Consider the following 25,624-nt stretch of genomic DNA (forward strand, 5'->3'; position numbering starts at 1 on the left):
AACACTTTTAAACAAGTCCTTGGCAACATCCAAATTATTCCTGGTGACCTTGTGGTCATAATCTTGAGACCAGAAGGGCATGGGAAACAAAATCATCTTGTAATCAATATAGTTTTAACAAGGTCAGTTCTACTTACCTAATGTTCTTGTAATACAAACTATAAAAGCAAATAAATAAATAAACAAAAGTTGGCAAAATCTTACTGGCTGTTGAAAATACTCAGGAAATGGCTTGAGAAAGCATTATAGGGCATATGGGTTAAAAAGAGTGAGTGCATTTAGAATCCACAAAAATCTTTTAGAACACAATGGATATTCCTTTGTGTTTGGCGCCAAAGATAAAATCTCTAAGCAGGCCATTGATATCATGTTCCTAAACTATTAGAACTTAAGCAAAGTTTACCAGTCGTAATTGTGTTTCCTCTTTTAAATGTTTTCTTGCTTCAGTCAGTGCTTGCCCTTCTGAAGTTCTGTCTTGCTTAGGACCCTTGAAAACATAAATAAAATAGACATATTTAAGGATGTAAAAAGTTTATACTGTGTTAGCTGACACTAGTAATGCTATTAGTAAGGTAAAAAAGGTAGGGATGAAGCGAAGGAACATCTATTCTGTTGTCCTTCCATAACCTTCATCATTTACTCAGATAGGCAGGGGGCCCAAGTAAAAACAGTGGGCTTGGGAAACAGATGTGGCTCAAGAGATTGACCTCCCACCTACCACATGGGAGGTCTGTGGTTTGGTTCCTGGTACCTCCTAAAGAGGACAGCAAGCTCGGGAGCAGGGAGCAGAGGTTCCCAGTGCTGCCTAGGGAACATGAGCAAGACAGCAAGCTGACGCGACAAGCAGATGCAGCAAACTGATGCAAAAAGATGACCCAACAAGAGACAAGAGGACATAACAAAGCAGGGAATGGAGGTGGCTCAAGCTATTAGGCACCTTCCTCCCACATCGGAGGTCCTGGGTTCAGTTTCTGATGCCTCCTAAGGAAACAAGGAAAACGAACAGACACAGCAAGTGCAAACAACAAGGGGGTGAAGAGAAATAAATGAATAAAACAAATCTTAAAAAACAAAACAAAACAAAAACAGTGGGCAAATGTTTGCTGCTTCAAAACAGTCCTCTAGAGTTTCTCCCCTACTGCTAACACATTGGTATGCCCTCTATGAATACATTATAAATACACTAAGATTAACCTTCCGATTGGATTCCAATATGTAGGAGCTTTCTTCTTTAACACGTTCCATTTCTTCTTGCAAGGTAATAATCCTGTTGTTTGCCACTGCAAGCTGTTGATAAAATTTTAAAAAGAGCATTTTATCTTTCTTTAACATAGTATAAGATAGTTCATGATGTGATAGGACATAATTTTCCAGTTTGGATATTCTTAGAAAGCTATTTATAAATCCATAAAAATGTTCTTAGAGGGAACTTATGGAAAAGATTTTTAATGTAGGTCAGATATAAATTACAAATATCTCCTATTATTGCTTTTTGTGTAAATGTTTTTCAGTACCAAAATGTTAAGATTGTGTACCTCAAAGGTGTCCTCATGGATAATGTGTAATTACATTTAACAAGAAAATCTATTTCTAGAATGTTTAATAAAAAAGTCAGTTCATGCCACGAGGCCTATCTTATGAGCCCTCCCTAAGATTTTTATAGATTTTCTAGAGACAGGCTTGGGAACATCTTTCTCTCTTTGCTGCACTGGAGCCTAATAATGTTAAAAGAAACAATTCCGAGCAATGGGTCTGCTCTATAGATCCATTCTATGAATAATTTTGTTTACTAATTGTTACTAGAGTATTTATATGCCTTGCTTATTAAAAATGTGTGATAGGTATGTAAATACAAAAAATAATTACTAAATAATGGATTTTCAACATCATATTACAACAAGGTCCTACTGTATTTTTATTGGCCCGCTACTATCTAAAATACATGGTAATGAGAAAATGCAGACCCAATTAGTCTTATTTGCTCCCTATAAAGTGCTTATCTATCTTTCAAAGTTTCAAGTTTCAAGAAAATAAATCTTATAAGTAAAATAAATAGGTAAATGAATGAATGAATAAATAGTGTTAGTAAAATAAATCTAGGACAGGGCAAGTCTTGTGACAGAGGGAATAAAATTAACAAATACTTTTTATTAGTGTTTATGATATGCCAAGCTCTGCTTTGGCCGTTAACATACTATAAATAATATAAAGTATTATTATTATCCCCGTTTTAGAGATAAGTAAACTAAGGAATAGAGGCTTAAGTCATTGACCCAGGATTAGAAAGCTAGTAAGTGCCAGAACCAGGATTTGAACTGAAGTAGTCTAGTTCTAGAGACATGCCCTCTAAAGAGCATGCTTTTAAATTCTACACCACTGCCTCAGTTAGTAGAAATAGAATCACAGTAGAATAATCTTTGCAGAATATTCCAAAAGCTTTGTGGCGTAAGATTCTAAAGGTTATTTCCATAAATTAAAGCTTTAAATATATTTAAGAATCTGCCTTCAAAAGTGAAACCCACGGAGCTGAGTAATAAGGAAGATGTTTTAAAGTTATAACACTGAAATGTTCATTCTGGGAAAAATAATCGATTAAACAGTATCTTGCTGACTAGTGCTTTAATCTATTTTATATAAACCAAATTTTCCCACTGTATGTAATTAGACAATTATAGTTAGGAATATACATAATTTTATTTAAAAGTTTTCATAGAAACATCTAAAGCCATTAAAGAAAAAAAAATCTGGAGTTTAGCTTTGGCAAGTCAGGATATCTTTCATTATTAATCGGAAGTAAAATATAAGACTTATTTTCTATTCTTATTTTTGGGACTTTTCTAAGTGTTTTCGTAAACATTTTCTTATGTAATCTTCTGAGTAACTGTGAGGCTGAAAGGTAGAGCCTAAATACCCTCTTCTGAATACGTCTTTTGCCAGGAAGGGAATTGGAACTGGGCCTCTTAGAGGTCAAATGACTAAATGACTTGCAAGTAACCAGCAGGGGCCCCTGGTCTTTTGACCAAGTTTCTTTACCTTACCTATTCCACTCCCTTCTCCTCCACATGATTCTAAGTTACATAAAGTTTTTAGAACAGTAAAAACTGGGAGGAGATTGAAAAGGAACTCTTTGGTATTACAGAAATGTTGTATATCAGGGTTTGGCAAACATTTTCTGCAAAGAGCCAAAGAGTAAATATTTTGGCTTTGCCAGCCATATATAATGGTCTCTGTCACATATTCTTTTTTTTTCCCCTTCATAAGCCATTAAAAATGTAAACTACAATTTTAGCTTGCAGACCATGTAAAAAAAAAGACTATAGGCCAAATATGGCTCATGGACCATAGTTTGCCAACCCCTGTTCTAAATCTTAACTACGGACTTCGTTACATAAATATATAAATTTGTTAAAATTCATTGAATTTTTTATGTAATCTAAGTATCTTTTAAAAATAAAAAAATATATTTTAAAAACCTCACTGAATTGTACACACAAAACAGTTGCATTTCATTGTATATAAATTATGCTTGAATAGAGTTTTTTAAAAATTGTGCTTCCATTACTAGATGTCAAGAAGGTGGTGCTCTCTTCGACATACTTCTGCATTCCTGGGAAATCATCAAATCACAAAACTATTTGATGCTATAAAGTCTGTGGCCATATGCTTCTAGGAAACCTTGTAAAGTCCTTCCTTTCCAAGGTTTCCTAGAAATTACTGACCCCACTAATGCACATTTACTGTCTTAAAACAGACATTAAATAAACCAATCAAAGAAAGATAATTTCCATAACACTTACTTCCTCTGTCAGTTTAGTGTTGGATTTTTCTAATGCATCCACTTTTGCCTGAAGGTTGTTTACAGTAGCACTATCAAGAGAAGAAAAAAACATAATAGTCTCTTTTGAAAAACAATACTCTGTACTTCCCCTTTTATTTTATTTATTTATTTATTTATTTATTTATTTATTTATTTATTTTAATTCCACTCCCTTCCCCGGTTGTCTGTTCTCTGTGTCTATTTGCTGCGTCTTGTTTCTTTGTCGGCTTCTGTTGTCGTCAGCGGCACGGGCAGGCTGCACTTTCTTTCCTGCTGGGCGGCTCTCCTTACGGGCACACTCCTTGCGCGTGGGGCTCCCCTACGCGGGGGACACCCCTGCGTGGCAGGGCACTCCTTGTGCGCATCAGCCAGCCCCACACGGGTCAAGGAGGCCCGGGGTTTGAACCGCGGACCTCCCATATGGTAGACGGACCCCCTAACCACTGGGCCAAGTCCGTTTCCCTGTACTTCCCCTTTTAAACATCCATTATACTGAAGATTTTTCAAGTCCCTAAACCCTGATAGACCTGCAAGCCCTAAAACAGCTTACAAAGGGGCTGTGTCTACTTTGTTACCTGCTGTATCCTTGACAATGAAGTGTGTATTCAGAAGCATTTGTTGAATGAAATAAGAGTCAATGCATGATATAGTAGATTTTAAGGTCTATTTATATATAATAATAATTGCTTGTATTAAGTTCCTGCTATATGCCATGCAGTCTTCTAAGTCCTTTACTTGCATTATTTCTTTAACTCCTTTCAACAATCCTTTGTGTTACATAACCCTAGTTACAGAAAAAGAAACTAAGACAAAGAAAGATTAAATAATAGTGCCATGTTTATATTCCATTGTCAAATGTAACCATTTCTTTGCTTGATTAAACATCTCTATAATTCATTAGAGTCATTATTCTTGGTCCTCAGAGAAAATGCATTTAATTTGTTCTTGAATTTTCTAGAACTAAGAATTTTCTGGAACTAGGAATATTCAAAATTTATAATGATACTGATACAATCAAATTATAGGTCTTAAATTAAAAATTACAATCATAAGAGATTTACAAACAAGATCATAATTAATATACATATTAATTACTTTTTGGATTATTCAACGATGGCTTGCTAAGTGTTGAGCACAAGAAAATCAAAGGACTTGAAAAATCAATAGCTATGGATAGCTCTCCTGAGGACAGAGGAGACTGTTCCATATTTTGGGCAGTTATGAAAAAAGTATTTGGTGAGTACTTGGTAAATTAATGGTAGTGATGGTTTGGAAAGGGTAGGTTAATACTGTCAATTCAACATATAAATAAGAAATGCAAGGGATGAAAGAGATATGAATACTCTAAAGGTACAAAGGCATTGAGTGGTTTGCTCAACATCGGTCCTGAAATATGTGGGTGTTACATATGAATTCCAAAAGTAATATTGATTATGTTTGTAAACTGGTCTGTTTCTCTGGGCGTGATAACATTAGATTCAGCTGAGATGCCTTTGATTAAATTATGTTAAGATTAGGGCTTTGATTCATTAGGGTGTGTAGGGTTGATTCCCTGCCCCCTTGGTGGGTTATATAAGGGGATAATCAATCAAGAAGGCAAGAGAAGTAGAAACACAGAGGATCCTGTGGCCAGGAAGAGAGATGAGCCTGACAGTCTACAGCTGACCTTGTGAGGAGAACAGAGTAGCTGAGCCTGGAAAGAAATGAGCTCCAAGGACAGAGACCAGCTTATGCCACCTACAGCTGAGATTGGAAGAAGCTGGGATCAGGGAGCCTTAAGAGAAAGAAGGAGGGAAACGGACTTGGCCCAGTGGTTAGGGCGTGGCGTCCGTCTACCACATGGGAGGTCCGCGGTTCAAACCCTGGGCCTCCTTGACCTGTGTGGAGCTGGCCCATGCGCAGTGCTGATGCGCGCAAGGAATGCCGTGCCACACAGGGGTGTCCCCCGTGTAGGGGAGCCCCACGCGCAAGGAGTACGCCCCGTAAGGAGAGCCACCCAGCACGAAAGAAAGTGCAGCCTGCCCAGGAATGGCACCACCCACACTTCCTGTGCCACTGATGACAACAGAAGCGGACAAAGAAACAAGATTCAGCAAATAGACACAGAGAACAGACAACTGGGGGAGGAGGGGAGGAATTAAATAAATAAATAAATCTTTAAAAAAAAAAAAAAGAAGGAAGGCTGAATCCTCATAGACATTGCCCACCATCTCGCTTCAACACATGGCCAATGACTTTGGTTGAGAAAGTATCTCTTACGGTACCTTGAGTTGGACACTTCAGGGCCTTGTGACTGTAAGCTTCTACCCCAAATAAATGCCCTTTACAAAAGCCAACAGAGTTCTGGTACTTTACACCTTTTGGCCAATACAGTGGGTGAACCTACTGAACCAACACTGTTTATGCCACACATTTAAAAATTCTTACCAAATGTCTTTATATAGTCAATAGTTATCTTATACTGCTTCTTACCACAGAAGGTCACCAAAGCAGTTAAATGCCATTTATATACTGCCTAAAATTCAGTGCCTGGCTTGCACTGTTGAGTATTGTCCAAATTAAACTTCACTGCCCACTGTTTTACCAACTCCTTTCTCCCCAAATAAAATTCTCTCTAGTAGTGTTATTTATTCATTCTTTACTTCAGATGTCTGTTGAGCTCCTCTACATAGTTCTTCTGGTCCAGAATTGCAGTAATCTGACCATCTCTGGAGGGAAAGGGAGTAGAAGAAATAAAATAGAAATAAAATAATATTAGAAACACAAAAGATTTTTTCTCCATCTTTTCATAAAATATAGAAAGGAAATTATGGCATAGATAAAACTCAATCAGAAGACAGACCTGATACATGACCCCCCAAAAATATAATTAAAAGTCTTGGAGGTTTAAAAAAGAGAAACAAATCAAAACAAAACAAAAACCCCACATTAAAAAAGCTGTTGTTATAGCTTATAAACCTTAATAATTTAGGTTAAAGGAATAACAATTACAATCCTTCGAAGGTATTGAAGGGATTTTTTTTGCAATTGATAGGTTTTTAAGTTTTGCTGGCATTATTTATAGTAAGCATTTTCCACTTGTCATAGGAAATGAATTAAGTTTAACTCTGGAATAACACAGCTTTTCAAATGCTATATATCTGTCTCTAAATGCTATTTTTATTTCAAAGTGAATAGTATAATACAAAAGACTTTCATAAATATCAAGTGTTCATTATGACATGAGAAAATAAAGGATGGAAAAAACAGGTTCACTTCTAGGATCAACAATTCTATAAAATGTAAAAGTTAAATAGCCAGACTTTTCAAAAATGAAATGCAAAATTAAGGCCACTTATCTATACACTTACCAAAAGACCAAGTGATATAATCTCTACCTCAGTATTCAACGTTAAGACATCAAACTAATTATGCTTTCAACTACTAAATTTATAAAGAGTACAAAGGACATTTCTGATCTCTAATTTCTAAGTACCATAATGTATACTTCTAAAATTTCTTATTTCGAAATAAATAATTTCAGGTTTATAGAATAGTTGTAAAGGTGCCACAGAGCTCCCATGTACACACTCAGCTTCAACTAATGTTAACATTTTACGTAACCCCATGATGCATATTTAATATTGAAAATTTTAAGCAAAGTGATAATGCAATCTCTCTTGGCCAATGAGACCATTTTTTTCAAACACTAAGAAATGGAGACTTAGATTGCTTTTACAAAAATTTTAATTTTTGTTTGCACCTGAACTACAAAGTAGAAAATCACTCATCTGAAACCTTTTATAGTTAAGTAGTGGTAGATATGATTGGCAAGACTCTATTAAAGCTGTATAATCAGAAATTCTTTCAGCAAGTCTATTAGAGCAGTATTATTTCAAACTCTAAATACTACCAAAGCATATCAGAGAAAAAAGAAACTTGATTTTCTTTGTACATACCCTTCACTACCTTTACTGCTGTTCCCATCCTTGAGATACATTGAAAAATCTATCACTCCAACCTACAAAAAGAATTTTCAGAATTTAACATAAAATTAGATACTATTTCCAAAAAATAACTCTAGACACTCAAAAGAGTAATATAATCACGAAAATTCCTAGAAATTTATGATGAAATTTAATGATTTACCTTTTTTCTTTAAAAAAATTTATTTATTTATTTCTCCCCCCTCCCCGCTATCTGCTCTCTGTGTCCATTTGCTGTGTGTTATTCTGTGTCTGCCTGTATTCCTTTTAGGTGGCTGTGGGAACCGATCCTGGGACCTTCTGGAATGGGAGAGAGGTGATTACTCTCTTGCACCACCTCAGCTCCCTGTTCTGCTATGTCTTCTTATTGTCTCCCCTCCGTGTCTCCTGTAAGTCATCTTGCTGCGCCAGCTCTCCGCGGCAGCTGGCACTCCTGCGGAGGGTGGCATTCCTGCACAAGGTGGTACTTCTGCACGGGGTGGCATTCCTGTGTGGGACAGCACTCCTGTGGGGGCCAGCCCTCCACGTGGGTCAGCTTGGCACATGGGCCAGCTTGCCGTCACCAAGAGGCCCTGGGCATTGAACCCTGGACCTCCTATATGATAAATGGGAGCCCAACTGCTTTAGCCACATCTGTTTCCCTCATGATTTACTTTTGATATAATCAAAAATTGGCAAGGAATTAGAATGAATAAAGAATCAAGATTACTTGATAATGGTTAGAGCAAACAGTTGAGAAGATATTTAGTATAAATAAGACCTAAAGTTTTATTTCTCCTTTGTTATTTCAGACATTCTGCTACTGAACCCCTGTTAACTTTAGAAATAACTTTAAAAAAGGAAATAGGCTAAATCATAAAGTAGCAATCTTGAAAAATTGAGGCACATGCATCACTGAGAGTTTGGAAGCATAGACATCATAATTTTAACTGTGGTCATCTTTGGGTGGTTGGGATTATGGGTGTTTTCTATTACTTCTTTTTATTGATCTGTGTTTTCTAAAACCTCTGCTAGGCACTGAGCATTACTTCTGTTATAATTTTAAAAATTCAGATAAAAACATTATACCTCCTTTTCCACTTTCACAGAGTAAAAATAACAAATTCACTACAATATTGCACGCAGAAGGGGTGAGAAATATTCATAGTTTAACAGCTTTATTTATTGAGCAATTAATATACACCAGGTTCTATTCCATGAGCACTAGTGCATTACATATACTAACTCTTTTATTTCTTACAATAATTCTATGAAATAGATACTCCTTTTATTCTTATATTACAGACAAGGAAACTGAAGCACTATGAAATTAATTATCACAAAATACATTCAGCTAGAAAATGAGGAAGGCAAAGTTTGAATCCAAGCTTTTAGAGCTTTTATTCTTAATTAATATGCTATAGTGGCTTATTATTTGACCTACGCATATATATGTTTTACAGGGAGCAGAGTCAACACAAGAATTTTAATAACATTTATAATGCACAAGTGAGCCAATTTGGAAGAAAAATAACTTACTTTTTCACAGTTATATTGAAATTAAAAGAAATCCTATTTATGACCCACAGAGTTTTCCCTAGTTTGGTTGGTATAATACAATCAATCCAATTTCTGAGATACTAACAGAACTCGAAGTGGCACACTTATTAACTATGTATCTTTCCCATACCTGAGAGTCCAAATCTTCTCCTTTCATACAGAAATTGGCATCAATAACATTAAGACCCACCAACAGACCAGCAATTATAGCTCCTTCTTCTTCCATCATAAGGGCATTGGGTTCATAGAATTCACTATAAGAGAAATCCAGGATTCAATACACCACTTTCAATAATGGATAGAACATCTAAACAATAGTAATATAGGGTGAGAAGAATTGGATGGGTCAGGGGAAAAATATATCAAATGTAAGATATGGACTATAGTTAGAAGTAATATTTTAATGATGTCCTTTCATAGTTTTAACAAATGTTTCACAACAATGTGAGGTGTTGATAGTGGGAAGATAGATGTATGGGAGCCTTGTTCGATGATATGCATGTTTGCCTTGCAAATTCACAAATTTTACTTTACATTTATTGTTTATGCATGTTCATGTATGAATAACATACTTCAATAAAATTAAAATTTTATTAAATAAAATAAAAATGAAAGTGATTAGAAGAAAAGAAAACAAAAGCCCAGGACTGATGGCTTCATAGGTGAATTCCACCAAACATTAGAAGAAGAATTAACATCAATCCTGATCAAACTCTTCTAAAAAATTGAAGAGAAGGGAATACATCCTAACTCATTCTATGAGGGACCACCATCACCTTAATACCAAGACCAAATAAAGATACCAGAAGAAAGGAGAATTACAGACCAATATACCTCAAGAATATTGATGCAAAAATCCTCGACAAAATACCAGCAAACTGAATCCAATAGCACATTAAAATAATTATATACCATGATCAAGTGGAATTTATCCCAGGTGTTCAAGAGTAGCTCAACCTAAGAAAATCAATTAATGTAAAACACCACATTAATAGATAAAAACATGAACATCTTCAATTGATGCAGAAAAGGCATCTGACAAAATCCAGCACCCCTTCTTGATAAAAACTAGGAATAGGAGGGAACTTTCTCAACATGATTAAGGTCATATATGAAAAACTAACAGCTAACATCACACTCAATGGTGAAAGAGTGGAAGCCTCCCTTCTAAGATCATGATTGAGACAAGGATGTCCACTGTCACCACTGTTATTCAGCAGCATACTGGAAGTTCTAGCCAGACCAATTAGGCAAGAAAAAGAAATATAAGGTATACAAATTCAAAAGAAGAAGTAAAATTTCCTATCTGCTAATGACATGATCCTGTATATAGAAATCCTGAAATAGCAACAATGCTACTAGAGAGAAGAAACAAGTTCAGCAAAGTGACAGAGAACAAACTCACAAAAATTGGTAGTGTTTCCTTGTATTAGTAACAAACAATCTGAAGAGGAACCCAAGAAAAAATTCCATTTATAATAGCAACTACATGAGTCAATAACTAGGCATAAAATTAAACAAGGATGTAAATGACTTATAATGGAAAACTACATAATATTGCTAAAAGAAATCAAAGAAGACCTAAATAAATGCAAATACATTTCATGTTCAAGAACTGGAAGACTAAATATTATTAAGATGTCAATTCTACCTGAAGTGATTTACAGATTCAATATAATACCAATCAAATTCCCAAAAGTATTCTTCGTAGAAATGGAAAAGCCAACCATCAAATGTATATGGAAGGGTAACAGGCCCCATATAGTTAAAACTATCCTGAAAAAAAACCCAAAACAACAAAAAATAAAGTTGAATGATTCATATTTCCTGATTTTAACACTTACTACAGGGAAGTGGATATGGCTCAACTGATAGAGCATCAGCCAGGGTTCAGTACCCAGGGCCTCCTGGCCCATGTGGTGAGCTGCTCCTCACACAGTGCTGCTGCATGCAAGGAGTGCCGTGCCACACAGGGGTGCACCCTGTGTAGGAGTGCTCCATGCTCAAGGAGTGCACCCTGCAAGGAGAACTTCCCCACGTGAAAAAAGCGCAGTCCACCCAGGAGTGGTGCTGCACACACGGAGAGCTGACACAGCAAGAATATGCAACAAAAAGAGACACAGATTCCTGGTGCCACCTGAAAAGAATGCAAGAAGACACAGAAGAACACACAGCAAATGGACACAGAACAGACAACAGGGGTGAGGGGAAGGAAGAGAAATTGAAAAAAAACAAACACTTATTACAAAACTACAGTAATCAACAGCATAGTACTGGCACAAGTACAGACATATAAGTAGAATCAAATTGAGAACTCAGAAATAAATCTTCATGGCTATTGGCTAATTATTTTTGGCAAGGGTAACAAGTGTATTCAATGTGAAAAGAATAATCTCTTCAACAAATGGTGCTGGGAAATCTATATGCAAAAGACTGAAGGTGGACCCCTACCTCACACCATACATAAAAATTATCTAAAAGTACTACCAAGTGTTAATCAGTGATGTATTAGGAAAAAGACCATGACCAAATGGGGGAAATATTAAATAAAACAGAGTTTTTATGCTGAGAGATTTCAAAGAGAGTTGAGAGTCATTCCGAAGGTTATGCTTATGCAGTTCTCAGGCAATAAACAAAGTCTCAAACAAAAGTGCTCCCAACGGCTCTGGGGATGTCCAAACACTATTGGCAAAGCACACAGCCTCATGAAATCAACACCCCCTCAGAAGGTCCCTCGCAAGAACATATGAAAATATATTTCCTCAATACAATATTGTTGTATTTATTTATAATTTCCCTAATTATGATTCTTCCACTCCTTTTATATGAACCTATAATTTTCAACATACTTATTTAATACATTTCTCACAGACTTAAATATTCAGATTGTTACAGCACAAAGTGTAAATTATAATGTAAAGTACAGACTTTGGTTAGTAGCAATGTTTTAATATTGGTTGTTAATTGGAACAAAGGTACCACACTAATGTAAGATGATAACAACAGAGGAAACTATGTGTGTATTTGTTGGGGGGTTATTATATGGGAATTGTCTATAGTTTCTGTGTAATTTTTCTGTAAATCTAAAACTTCTCTAAAAAAAAAATAAAAAAGCAAAGTTTACATATATATACACACACATTTATATACACACATTAAAGTTCTAAATATAAGAACCAAAACTATAAAACTCCTAGAAGAAAATGTAGGAAAGCTCTTTAGTACCTTGTGTTAGGCAATAGTTTCTGAGATTTTACCAAAAGCATGAGCAACAAAAGGAAAAAATCAATAAATGGAACAACCAAAATTAGAAACTTTTGTGCATCAAAGACTTCATTAAAAAAAAAGACAACTATAGAATAGGAGAAAATATTTGGAAAGCACATATCCTACAAGGGTTTAATATTCTGAATATATAAAGAAATCCTACAACTCAACAACAAAAAACCAAACAACCCAATTAAAAAATAGGCAAAAGATGTGAATAGATATTTCTCCAAAGGAGATATAAAAATGGTCAATATGCACATGAAAAGATGTTCAACATCATTAGCCATTAGGGAAATGCAAATCAAAACCTTAATGAGATACTATTTATACTCACTAGGATAGTTACTATTAAAAAAACAGAAAAGAACAAGTGTTGGAGAGGATGTGGAGAAATAGGAACACTCGTTCATTGTTGGTGGGAATGTAAAATGGTACAGCTTCTGTGGAAGGAAGGCTAGCAGTTCCTCAGAAAGTTTGGTACAGAATTACCATATGACCTAGCAATCCCTCTTCTACGTGTATACCCAAAAGAACTGAAAGCAGGGATTTGCATATTGATATTCATAGCAGCATTATTCACAACTGCTAAAAGAAAGAAACAACCCAAGTGTCCATCAATGGATGAATAAACATTTTTTTTGTTTGTTTGTGTATTTGAATTTAATCCTGCCTTATTGAGTACTAGGGTGTCAAAAGCCTTGATTCTTTTCTGAAGGTATTAACTTTTGGCCTGCCCTGTCAAAAGGACCATACATATATACGCTATAAAGACAGAAAGAATGAAAATAATATAGAGACATCTTTCAGGAATAGATGTGGGTGAGGTGTGGGAGAAGCTATTATATTGAACTATGTGAAGTTGCTACTATTCAACTGTTTCTGACCTACAGAAGTGGCAATTTTATATGGTTCGACCTTATATAATACAGAACATACCAAAACAAGAAGAAAGTTCAACAACAAGATGATTTTACCTGAGAAGTTCCTTTTTATTGATCAAAGCTTTCATATATTCTGAGAGTTTCTTTTGCATTAATGCCAAACGAAGCCAGGCTCTTCCTCTGCCTACTGGTGTCCTATAAAAACATAGAAACCAAACGAAAATACAATAGAAGCAAGGGACACAGTGGAACACTGATTTACCTACTCTTGCTAACCATCTTCCAGCATTAAATGCACACTACAAGACTCCTCATGACCTTTCCACCACACTCCTATGTGAGGAATTCTATGTGGGCTGTTGGGACCCAGAAGTGTGTATGGAACAAATGTTCTTGTGAAGAATTAATTACCCAATGAGACTACAATTCAAAGACAAGACCTCTTGGAAGTCCAGTTGAAATGTTCCATATAAGTACCCAAACACTAATGAAGACATAAGCAATTTAGGACTCTATATAATTAAAGTTAAACCAAATCTAATTTGGAAAGGTGACCACTTTCCTTTTCCAAATTCTAAGGCAAGCTTCAGGTGTCAGTTCCTGAGGTTTACTTGACAAATTCATGTCTTGATTCTCAAACCACATTTGCATACATTTCTTTCCTTAAGTCAAATCCAGCCTGCCACCTCCCCAAATCTCATTTTTTTAAAAAGATTTGTTTTATTTATCTCCCCCCCCCACCCCCTTTCCCCCAGTTTTCTGCTCTGTGTCCATTCACTGTGTGTTCTGTGTATGCTTGCATTCTCATTAGGTGGCTCTGGGAACCGATCCTAGGACCTTCCCGAGTGGGAAAGAGGCGATTACTCTTTGGCGCCATCTCAACTCCCTGATCTGCTGCTTCTTATTTTTTCTCCTCTGTGTCTCTTGTGTCATCTTGCAGTGCCAGCTCTCAGCATTGGCCGGCACTCCTGTGCGGGGTGGCTTTCCCACGCAAGGGGGCATTCCTGCGTGGGGCGGCATTCCAGCATGGGCCAACACTCCACATGGGTCAGCTTGCCCTTACCAGGAAGCCCTGGGCATTGAACCCTGCAACTCCTATATGGTAGACAGGAGCCCAATTGGTTGAGCCATATCTGTTTCCTCCCAGGTCTCATTTCTTGAAACTCACTAACAAGCTTATCAGTGCTTTTAAAAAACAACAATAGGGAAACGGACTTGGCCCAATGGTTAGGGCATCTGTCTACCACATGGGAGGTCCGCGATTCAAACCCGGGCCTCCTTGACTCGTGTGGAGCTGGCCCATGTGCAGTCCTGATGCACGCAAGGAGTGCCGTGCCACACAGGGGTGTCCCCCGCGCCCCACGCGCAAGGAGTGCGCCCCCCCGTAAGGAGAGCCGCCCAGCACGAAAGAAAGTGCAGCCTGCCCAAGAATGGTGCCGCCCACATGGAGAGCTGACACAAGATGACACAATGAAAAGAAACACAGATTCCCATGCCGCTGACAACAACAGAAGCGGATAAAGACGACACAGCAAATAGACACAGAGAACAGACAACCCGGGGTGGGGGGATGGGGAGAGAAATAAATAAATAAATAAATCTTTTAAAAAACCAAACAAACAATAAATCTTTGGTATTTCAACATGAAGACAACCTCTCTTAGATTAGCAGTTATACTTCAAAGGCACACTTTTCTCAATATTCTGTATTACCAGCTCTCTAACACAGTGCCTATTCGTAACAACATTATAGATTTTGAATTATTATGAAATAAATTACTGCAATCATCATTATCATTAGTCTCACTCTTCAAGGAGATAGTTAAAAAGAATGTTTTTCCTGAGAAAACTTACTTAAGTCCTGGAAGATCTTTAACACTTGCTGTTATCTCTGCAGCTTCTGGAACAAGTTTTTCTACCAATTCTAGAGGCCCCCAGAAGGATTTATTTTGTCCAAGAAAAGTTTTCTTGGCTAAAGCAACAAACACAAAACAATATTTTAATACTCTTTATAAAATATATATTCCCTCAATACACACATAAATGTCTATCTCATCTATTCAATGCCCTTTTCAGGAATTTAATTTTAGATATTAGCCAGTTCTTCATGCTTTCAAAATAGATGACATTTTGTGGGGGAAAAAAAAATTCCCAAGACCTCATTCTTTTCTTTTTCAGGAAGAATTTGTAGTCTAGTCTTATAATATAATAAAACATGGCAATAATGTACTTAAAACCAGGTGGAAGAGAATATGTAATCCAGAAACTGGTCATCAAATATTGGAAAGGGAGGGAAAAAAAAAAGAAAGCAAAAGTCAACAAGATTGGTCCTGTCCTCAAAAGGCTTACAGTTAAGTGGGAAGAGCACCGAAGCAAGAGTCCAGCACGTGCTGTGTCCCACCTCACTGTGTTACCTCCCAATCTAGGCCTACTTCCACATGTAAAATTGAAGTGCAATATTGGACTAGACTACTTTTAATGGCTTTTTCATCTCTACCATTGAATAATCTGTGCTTTGTCATATAAGGCAAGCCTATTTTGTCTAGACAAACTGTAGGAATGGGCAAGATAGTTGGTAAAATAATAAAAAAATAAACCTATTTCCAACTTTTTATCTTATTATTCATGATAAAACTTTGAGATATGCTTGGCTTTAAACTTTGGCAACACAATGTTAACTATCATAAATTACATTACTTGGGAAATATTAAATGTTAACTGTAAAAAAAACAGAAGGTAAGATTGTGCATCCTGATTATAACTATGTAAAATTCACAGTAATGAGGAAGAAAGTCTAGTTACCCACTGCTATACAAACATCTATACATTAAGGGTTATATTTTTTTAAATTTTCTAAATGTTCTGCAATTTTCCCACCCAACTCAACAGAATAGCAGATAGGTTAAGGATGTCCTTAATGTCCCTCTCACAAAAACAACCAATAAATGGGGATTTTTATTATTTTTTGCTTTTAAATGTAGAAAGTACTTGTGTACTAAGTCATTAGTTGCTACAAGGTAATATAGAAACAAGCAAATACTTGCTCAATATGTATGGTTCAATTAAGAGTCTCTATTAGACATGTTGAAATAATCCAAAGACTGAAATAAGGAATTTTAAACCTTAGGATGCTGAGGAAAAAAAAAAATCAATGATTCCATATTAGAAGTCCAAATCTACTATCTCAAAAAATATCACTGTGTCTTAACTGAATCACTGAAATTATGTATTCAACAGGTATCCATGGAGTACTCATTAATTCATCCAATACTTATGGAGGTCACACATGTATCAGGTGCTAGAAGTAAGAAAAAAGAAGAAAACAGAAAATATTCCTGCAATCCACATACATTGCAATCCAGTGGATTAATAATTCAATTCTCTTATTCCTGGACTCCACAAAGAATGCTTTTCTTCATGAATACATGTTGTTAGGAAGCAGCTGCATGTACATTTGCATTTTGGGGCCAGGGCCTACCTTTCAAGCCATGTTTTAGGCAGTGCTCCATCACTACGAAGAATTGCTGGAGAGGAGCATAGTCAGAGTCCAGGGTCCTCCCCAGGTTCAGAGCTGATTCAATCAGGCCCTTGATACTCAGCTTGGCCATGTTCATCAGGTTCATACGTTCGTTAGCCATCAGATAATTAGGATCTGTAGGCAAAGGTGGAGAGGATAAAGCCCGTTACTGGAAATAGCACATTTTAAAATTCAGTATAATCTCACTGTGTTGACATTGCACTGAGGGTGTGAAAGCAATGGGAGGTAAGATTGCTGGTGCCTTGGCAAGAACCAAAGCAATGGCATCATACTAACTATCTGTTGTACTCCTCTCTGTCATGTAATTGCCATTAAAAAAGGATGCCAGTTTCTCTTCACAAACTCCTTGGTGAAGCAGTAAATGATTATTACTTTCCATTCTTGCGCTGCCCCCTGCATTCTTCACACAGTTTATAAAGTACTCTAAGAATAGGGATGCAGATTTGCCTCAATGGATAGAGCATCCGCCTACCACCTGGGAGGTCCAGGGTTCAAACCTCCTGACCCGTGTGAAGCTGGCCCAAGCGCAGTGCTGATGTGTGCAAGGAGTGCCGTGCCACGCAGAGGTGTCCCCTCCATAGGGGAGCCCCACACGCAAGGACTGAGCCCCATAAGGAGAGCTGCCCAGCATGAAAAAAGGTAAGTCCGCCCAGGAGTGGCGCCACACACACGGAGAGCTGACACAGCAAGATGACTCAACAAAAAGAGACACAGATTCCTGGTACTGCTGACAAGAATATAAGCAGACACATAAGAACACACAGTGAATGGAGACAGAGAGCAGACAACTTGGGAGGAGGGGGGGAGGAGGGAGAAGAGGAGAGAAATTAAAAAAAAAAATAGTACTTAAGAGTAAAGTCAAGGCAGGAATAAAGGATAAAGAACTTAAATGTGTATACTAATTTAAACAACTCATACTACACTGTACTACAACTCCCAAATTTTAAAGACTTATAAAGTTTGTGGTTCTCATCAACCAGACAAATAGGCTACTCGAGAAAAGGACCAAGTATGACTTTTTAACTGACAGAACTCAGCATAGTGTACGCACACTCACTACCTTCATTTATTGTGCTTACCCTGTTCCAGACACTGTGGGCTGCTCCTTACAATTATGATCTCAATCATTCCTTACAACACATTATGATATGGTTATCAACTATTCCTATTTTACTGGGAAAGAAAATGAGTCTGAAAGAGTAAAGTAGCTTATCTGTAGACACAGTCAGTGGTAAATGGCAGAGTCAGGTCCAGGCCTGTTTGCCTTACTTCAAAACCCATGCTCTTGATCACTAGAATCACTTACAAATGCATCAATGACCCCAAATAATGTTTATCCTTCCTTCCTGCTGACCATTCATCATTTCTTTAAATAATGCTAAATTATCCTATTTAATTCTTGTGACTCTATTATTTAAATATTAAAATTTAATTTTAATATTATCCATTATTTTTGGTGGTAAACAAGCTCATACGTACAAATGACTTGTAAGTGGCAGATTTTGGACCTGGATCTGACATAAAACCTAACACTCTTTCTACTATGCCTCCTCTCAAACATTAAATATGTCAAATTTTTATAAAACACTAAAAAAGGAAAAAAATTTTAAAAAGTCTTAGAGACCTATGAAATATTTCACCTTTTCTTAAGAAAACTAAATGTACTAATAAAAGTTTAATTTCATAATACAAATAAGCCAACTAACACAAAACAGATTATTTTATGCAAATTTTCCCAAGTAATTTTATTCATAAAATTTTTAATATGTTTTCACAGTCAAAAGAACAAACCAAGTGGCCAAATTCTAAGCTAATCTTCTCTATTAAATTTAAGGCCTTGAAAATTTACACTTCCAACTATATACTTCCTGGCTTGTTGTAGTTTCTAACATTTTTAGAAAAACACTTTATATAAAAGTCAGAGTTGGTATATATTACCACTAACTCTTTCCTTGTACCCAATTAAATGTTTTCGGGCCTTGCCTCAAATGTAGTTCTCTTTGTTCAGGGTAGATAAACTTGTCAAGGCCAGAGGAAGTACACAATAGGACACTGAAATACATGAAAAACTATGTTCTAAAAAATAGCCATGCAAACAACTTTATCAGATATTAACTGCCAACATTATGTCCAGTATATGTGTCCACTTTAGTGTTTCTGACCTCCTAGTCACTGGAAAAAAGGAAAAGAGCAGCAGTGTGTGGCTCTATATGAATGTTTGTGAAGAGCTACTAGACAACTTTCAGTACTAAATGCCTACTTAATGCCTCCCAATAGATGGCTGGAGTAGGATGAAAGGCTGTGCATAAAATACTGTCCTCTCAGGTCTCAAGCTATTAGACCACTGACTCAGGATCTGATAACAAAATGAAAACAGTGCTGCTACTCAAAGTTTACAACCTGATTACAACACAGGGAAAGCTAGTCATGTGGGAAGGGCTAGATTTGGAGTATGTAAAAAAAATATATGCTTTGAGACATTTTCTTCAGAAGTGCTGATGGATATATATTAACCCTTCTATATAGTCTCAGCTAACTCTTCTTATAATCTGGAAGAGAAACGTGTGAGACATTTGGCTGGGTTTGGGATAGGAACTACAGTGAAATTAACTAGTGCCTATGGGAATTAGACTACTGATACCTTTAATCTGAGATAAGTATAGTGCTATAACCTATTTGAACAGACTTGCATAATACATAAACAATCCATCCATTACTTAGAAAGTATTACTCTCAACTTTGGGAACCGTTTACATTTTAGACCAGATAATTGTTGTAAGGAGTGGTTTTGTGCGTTTAGGGTGTTTAGCAGCATCTTAGGCCTCTTCCCACTAGATGTCAGTAGCTCCCTTCAGTTATGACAATGAAATGCTTTCCAGACCTTGCCAAATGTCCCTTCCCAGGGGACAAAATTACTCTTCTCCCTGTTGAGAGCTACTACTCTAAACATGAAAGAAAGCCAAACAAAAATGAGTATCTGAAACTACCAGATGTAAGTACTCAAAGGTGGGAATTTACTGCTCATTAACTGTTTAACACAAAAATTAAAATGATTATTTAATGCTTATTTTTAATCAACATTTTTATGTTGGATACAAGAGTACAGTTGTTACAAATACTTTAAATTTCCTGTTTAGTACTGAAATAAAACTACTAAAAATCATTACTACTTAAAATGAATTATTTGTATTTTTCCACTGATGAGTAAATCATTAACTTGTTACACAGTAAGGGAATTGTCATTCCTAATTAGTTTGTCTTGAATAGTGCTCAAATGTAAATTTCATGAAACTAATCTATGCTGTAAAAAGGGCTGCAATTGACTAGAAAAGAACACAAAGGGACTTCTAAGGGGCTGCTAGTAAAGCTGTGTTTCTTGAGATGGATGTTAGTTAAGAATGTTGTGTGAATGAAAATTCTTTGAGCTGAATACTTACAATATGTGATCTCTTCTATGTATTTTATACTTTTAACTATAAAAATTTTTAACAGATTTTGCTATAGCAGAAAACAATTTAAAAATGCATGACTTTCACAATGTTGTTAGCCATACTTTTCTGAGAAAAATAATAAAAAATTTAACTTCTCATTATGCTAAAATTTTACACCATTATCTAAAAACTGAATTTTTATTTATTCATATTTTTCAATAAATATTGATCATCTACTGTGTTACATACTGTATGCAACACTGGGATTTCAGAGACAAAAGACCTAGTCCCTAAAATCAAAATGCTATTTATTGGAAGAGGTAGACCAAAAAATGAGATTGTGCTCCTCAAACTTGGATAATAAAGACTCTGAAGAACAAGACAGTGTTCTAGGTAACCTCTGAAATTTCAGAATAAACATTATCATCTTCATCAAAGGTCAATTTTATTCAAGGAAAAGTAATTTAAAATACTTTTATAGTAAATCAAATACACCTATATTATGAAATCAAATATAAAATTTCCATTTTTAAAGGCAAATAATATATTAATTTAGGATTTTAAGCAGGTTGTGAGTCTAATATGCTTTTTTCTGCCATTGGGTTTACTTCTCTGGAAAAGTTTTGAGAAGCACTGTAAATATATTGTAATAAGAACTTTAACAAAGGTATACACGGGATACAATGAGAATGTGCATATCAGACATGTGGCTGACCTGGCCCTTGCTTTTTTTCCCTTCAAATTTAGGAAGCAGGTGTGTGTGTGTAAGTTCCCAGAGCATGTGACTTCTGGATTCAGTCTTAAATGATAAAAAGAAATTAACTAAGTAAGGAAGGGCTACCAGCAGAGTTCTAAAGGAGTAGGATAGAAGGACGGTTGGGGAAAGTCCCTGAAGTATAAAAGAACATAGCATACTCAGAACAATAAAACTGAAAGAAACCACCAGGTAGTTTAAGATGCATATGAGTAAGTATGGAGAGATGAAATAAGAGAAATAGGCAGGGGAGAGATTGCAAAGGATCTCATAGTATGGATTCTACCTTGAAGTCAGTAAAGATTTTAATCTGAAGTATGATATCACAGATTTGAATTCTACAAAACCCATTCCAGCAACCTTGTGGAAGATAGATCAGAAAGGTGTGAAAGGGAAGCGGACTTGACCCAGCAGTTAGGGCGTCCGCCTACCACATGGGAGGTCCGCGGTTCAAACCCTGGGCCTCCTTGACCCGTGTGGAGCTGGCCCATGCGCAGTGCTGATGCGCTCAAGGAGTGCCGTGCCACGCAGGGGTGTCCCCTGCGTAGGGGAGCCCCACGTGCAAGGAGTGCGCCCAGTAAGGAGAGCCACCCAGAGCCAAAGAAAGTGCAGCCTGCCTAAGAATGGTGCCGCCCACATGGAGAAATGACACAACAAGATGACACAGCAAAAAGAAACACAGATTCCCGTGCCGCTGACAACAACAGAAGCGGACAAAGAAGATGCAGCAAATAGACACAGAGAACAGACAACCAGGGTGGGGGGGAAGGGGAGAGAAATAAATAAATAAATCTTAAAAAAAAAAAGAGTTGGGAATAATAATAAAGGATGGGCTGCAGGGAGAAGATGGAGTTAGCTTTGAGCAATATCCTGAGGGTAGAATGTTGGGATATCAAGATTTGGTGATCATCTGGACCTGAAAGAAGAGAGAGAAAAGAAAATGCAGAGTGACTTTCACATTTCTGGTTTTGGGGACAAGATGGATGATGGTGGAAATCATTTTGGTGGGACTGCAGGAGCACTGGACTACAGAAACCACACAGACATGATTATAGTTCAAATAATAAACTATATTAATTGGTTTTCAAAAGCCCATGGCTCTTCATTATATATCTTCAAAGCTGCTAATAGGGATATCAATATAGGGATATTTTTTAGAACTTTAGGTCATGTAGCTCTTTTAGGTAACAGCGTTTGCAAAGTTGAACTCAAAGTACATAGCTAAAAGTGGTGGTGAGAAAACAAAAAACAAAAACAAAAAAAGAGTGACAGTGAGTCACAGTTTTGTAAACCAATCATCTGACCAAGAAGAACCCATATTCTCCCTCTATAGCACAATAACTAATGTACATACAGAAAAATCTTGGAAATGTTTTCTGAATAACTGAAGGAAAAGTAAAGCATTTAACATTATTTTAGTATTAATTATGTTACATTGATCTAATATTGGGAAAGTGAGAAAAATCTTTGTGTAGAACACACCTCAAATTTGCCTGATTATTCAACAGATCAAAGTTTTCATCCTGTATGAGAAACAACAGTTGGCACACAGTGATTTTTCAGTGATACTTAAAAGCTTTAATTTGAGACTAAAAATAACAAAACTAACAGAAAAATATAGAAAGGAAATCTTACTCTATGTTGGGAATGACTGAAGACCAATAAATCCTGAGGACATAGATTTTGAGCTCCTAGAGTATAAAATTGGGCATAAAATGTTTTGTCCTTGACTGTGAAGAAAATTACTGAAAATACTAAAAAGATCTTTTATTAAACACCGTTTAACTAGACTGATAAAGACTACTTGCATTAGAGAATTATGAACTTTCAATCAATTTCCCTTTACTAAAAATAATTAATAAAGTCCTAGGACCCTTAGATTATCTCCATCTCAACCTCTCTATTCTCTTTAAAGACAATTCAGATATCAAAGTACTTCTATTCAAGAGTAATAAAGAAGAAATTCATTTAAGTAACATTTCCTCTAGGTTGAAATCTGTTAAAGGAGTTAGAAAATTTAACCACAAATTTATTTATCTGCATTGCTTCTTTCTATAATAGTACAATCAAGGATGAATTTTACTGAAATTAATCCTTTTAATAAAGACCATGTCCACTTACCCACTCTAAATTGTCTTGAAATCAATCACTTATTTGTGCCAACTAACTTACAATATGACACCTTGGACAAGGAATCTCACCTCTTTGGGGCCTTAATTTCCTTATCAATAATATGAGAGGATTGGGGAGCGGGTGTAGCTCAGTTGTTGAGCACCTGCTTCTCATGTACGAGATCCTGAGTTCCAGCCCCGGTAACTCCAAAAAAAAAAAAAAAAAAGAGAGAGGATTGAATTTATTCAATAATTCTTTTTTTCGCTCCTTGTTATCTGATGGAAACAACACACACACCTATCAGGAATAGTGAAATAAGGAGCACATCAAAATCCTGTAATGGGGAAAAGAAACTTTCATGACTTGGAAAACCCCAAAAATGACTGAAACCAAATGAAATGCATCCTTGCTACTCTATATGTGGTACTGGACCATCAGGATTGACCTTACTGGGAGCTTTTAGAAATGGGAAACCTTGGGTCCCACCCATTCTACTGAATAAGGTTCTATATTTAACAAGACTCCCAAGAATCTGTATGTGCATTACAATTGAGAAGCACTGAACTAGACGACTCACCTATCTTTAGCATGTCATAATTCTATGATTTAACAGTCAGCTTCATAAAAGGCAATAAATAAATATATATATCAGTAGAAAATTCTAAGCCAGGCTTCTGTTTGTATTATTTTCTATAGATGTTTGTGGCTGATGCAAGATGAACAAACATGTTCCTAGAATGTCACAGATGACACAAAGATCCTCTTTTGCTATTGTACAGTAGAAGCTACACAAACCTCCAGAAAGCCAAAAAAATGGAGTCCTGATCATTCAATTAATATATACCTTATTTATTAAAATTAGTCATGTGGTGTCCTTCTGTGGGTCTAGTGTCCAGAGTATATAAAGAACTCTTACAACTCAACAATAAAAAAACAACTCACTTTAAAAATGGGCAAAGGATTTAAGAAGACATTTTTCCAAAGAAGATATACAAATGTTCATTAAGTACTGAAAATATGTTCAACATCATTAGTCATTAGGCAAATTTAAGTCAAACCCACAATGAGATACTACTTCATATTTACTAGGATGCCTATAAAAAAACCAACCAACCAAACAAAAAAACTGGAAAATGACAAGTGTTTGTAAGGAAGTGAAGAAATTGAGAGCCCTCATACATTGCTGCTGGGAATGTAAATGGTGTAGTTGCTTTGGTAAATAGTCTGGAAGTTCCTCAAAATGTTGAACATGAATTATCATATGATTCATTCCTAGGTATAATTTCAATAGAATTGAAAACATATGTCTACACAAATCTTTGTAAATAAAATGTTCATAGGACCATTATTCATAACACTCAATAAATGGAAAAAACCCAAATGCCCATTAACTGATGAATAGATAAATAAAATGTCTTATGTCTACACAATGGAATACTGTTTGGCCATAAAAGAAATGAAGTTCTGATACATCTACAACCGGATGAAAACCTAGAAAACATTATACTAACTGAAAGAGGCTGTGATGGCTAAGTTCACGTTAATTTGGCTAGGTTATGGTATCCAGCTATTTGGTCAAGCAAGCACTGACCTGATTCTTACTGTGAAGGTATTTCATGAATTTAAGCCATTAGTCACTTGATTGCATCTATTGCTGATTATATCTACAGTCAAAAAAGAAGACTGCCTTCAGCAATGAGAGAAATATCATCTAACCAGCTGAAGTCCTTAAAGGGAAAACTGATAATTTCAGCAGCCATAAAGAAGAATTTTTATCTCCACCTCAGTCAGCCAGCCTCTCCTGGGTAACTCATTGAAATCATCATCAGAATTCCCAAGTTGCAGTCTGCCCTATGGAATTTAGACTTGCTAGTCCCCACTGTTGCACAAGCCAATTCCTATAATAAAACTCTTTAATATATTACATATACACATACACATATTTATAACCTGTCAATTCTGTTTCTAAATTAATCCTAAATATGCTGGATAAACTTGTTGAAGAATGTGATGAGCATAAGGCTTCAAATTCCCAGCTCAAGTGCTAAATGAAGGACATGAAAGTTTCTACGGGTAACCTGAAAGAAACTCTTATTTCTTACAGATGTAGGCTTGAGATTTCTGAAAATCACATGTAGAGTCTCATTATGCTAGTGGCTGAATTACAAGATAAATTGAATTTCCAACAATGCAGAATATCAGCTGTATTAATAAAGGCACTTACCAGGAAGGAATGGGATCCTGAAAATTGGAATGGAGAGATATGGGCTGGTAATGATGATGATGGGGATATTGAAACCTAAGACTCTGCTGAGTCT

General features: G+C 36.2%; 1 protein-coding gene across 12 annotated transcripts in view; it reads right to left on the reverse strand.

Moving 5' to 3' along the window:
• Positions 1-25,624, reverse strand: part of RUFY3 (RUN and FYVE domain containing 3) — a 107,054-nt gene that overhangs the window by 20,205 nt on the left and 61,225 nt on the right. For all 12 annotated transcript variants that reach the window (XR_011649205.1, XR_009185892.2, XR_011649204.1 and 9 more), the window contains 9 exons: positions 16,950-17,123; positions 15,326-15,443; positions 13,566-13,667; positions 9,452-9,575; positions 7,756-7,817; positions 6,460-6,525; positions 3,798-3,867; positions 1,195-1,287; positions 404-487 (listed from right to left, as the gene is read on the reverse strand). Coding sequence is in view for 9 of the 12 variants with exons in the window: in XM_071216136.1 (XP_071072237.1) it covers positions 404-487; positions 1,195-1,287; positions 3,798-3,867; positions 6,460-6,525; positions 7,756-7,817; positions 9,452-9,575; positions 13,566-13,667; positions 15,326-15,443; positions 16,950-17,123 (893 nt within the window). In the remaining 3 variants the exon portion in view is untranslated. The remainder of the gene's footprint in view (positions 1-403; positions 488-1,194; positions 1,288-3,797; positions 3,868-6,459; positions 6,526-7,755; positions 7,818-9,451; positions 9,576-13,565; positions 13,668-15,325; positions 15,444-16,949; positions 17,124-25,624) is intronic.

This window comes from Dasypus novemcinctus, chromosome 1 (genome assembly GCF_030445035.2).
Source record: "Dasypus novemcinctus isolate mDasNov1 chromosome 1, mDasNov1.1.hap2, whole genome shotgun sequence".
In the NCBI taxonomy this organism is placed as follows: Eukaryota; Metazoa; Chordata; class Mammalia; order Cingulata; family Dasypodidae; genus Dasypus; species Dasypus novemcinctus.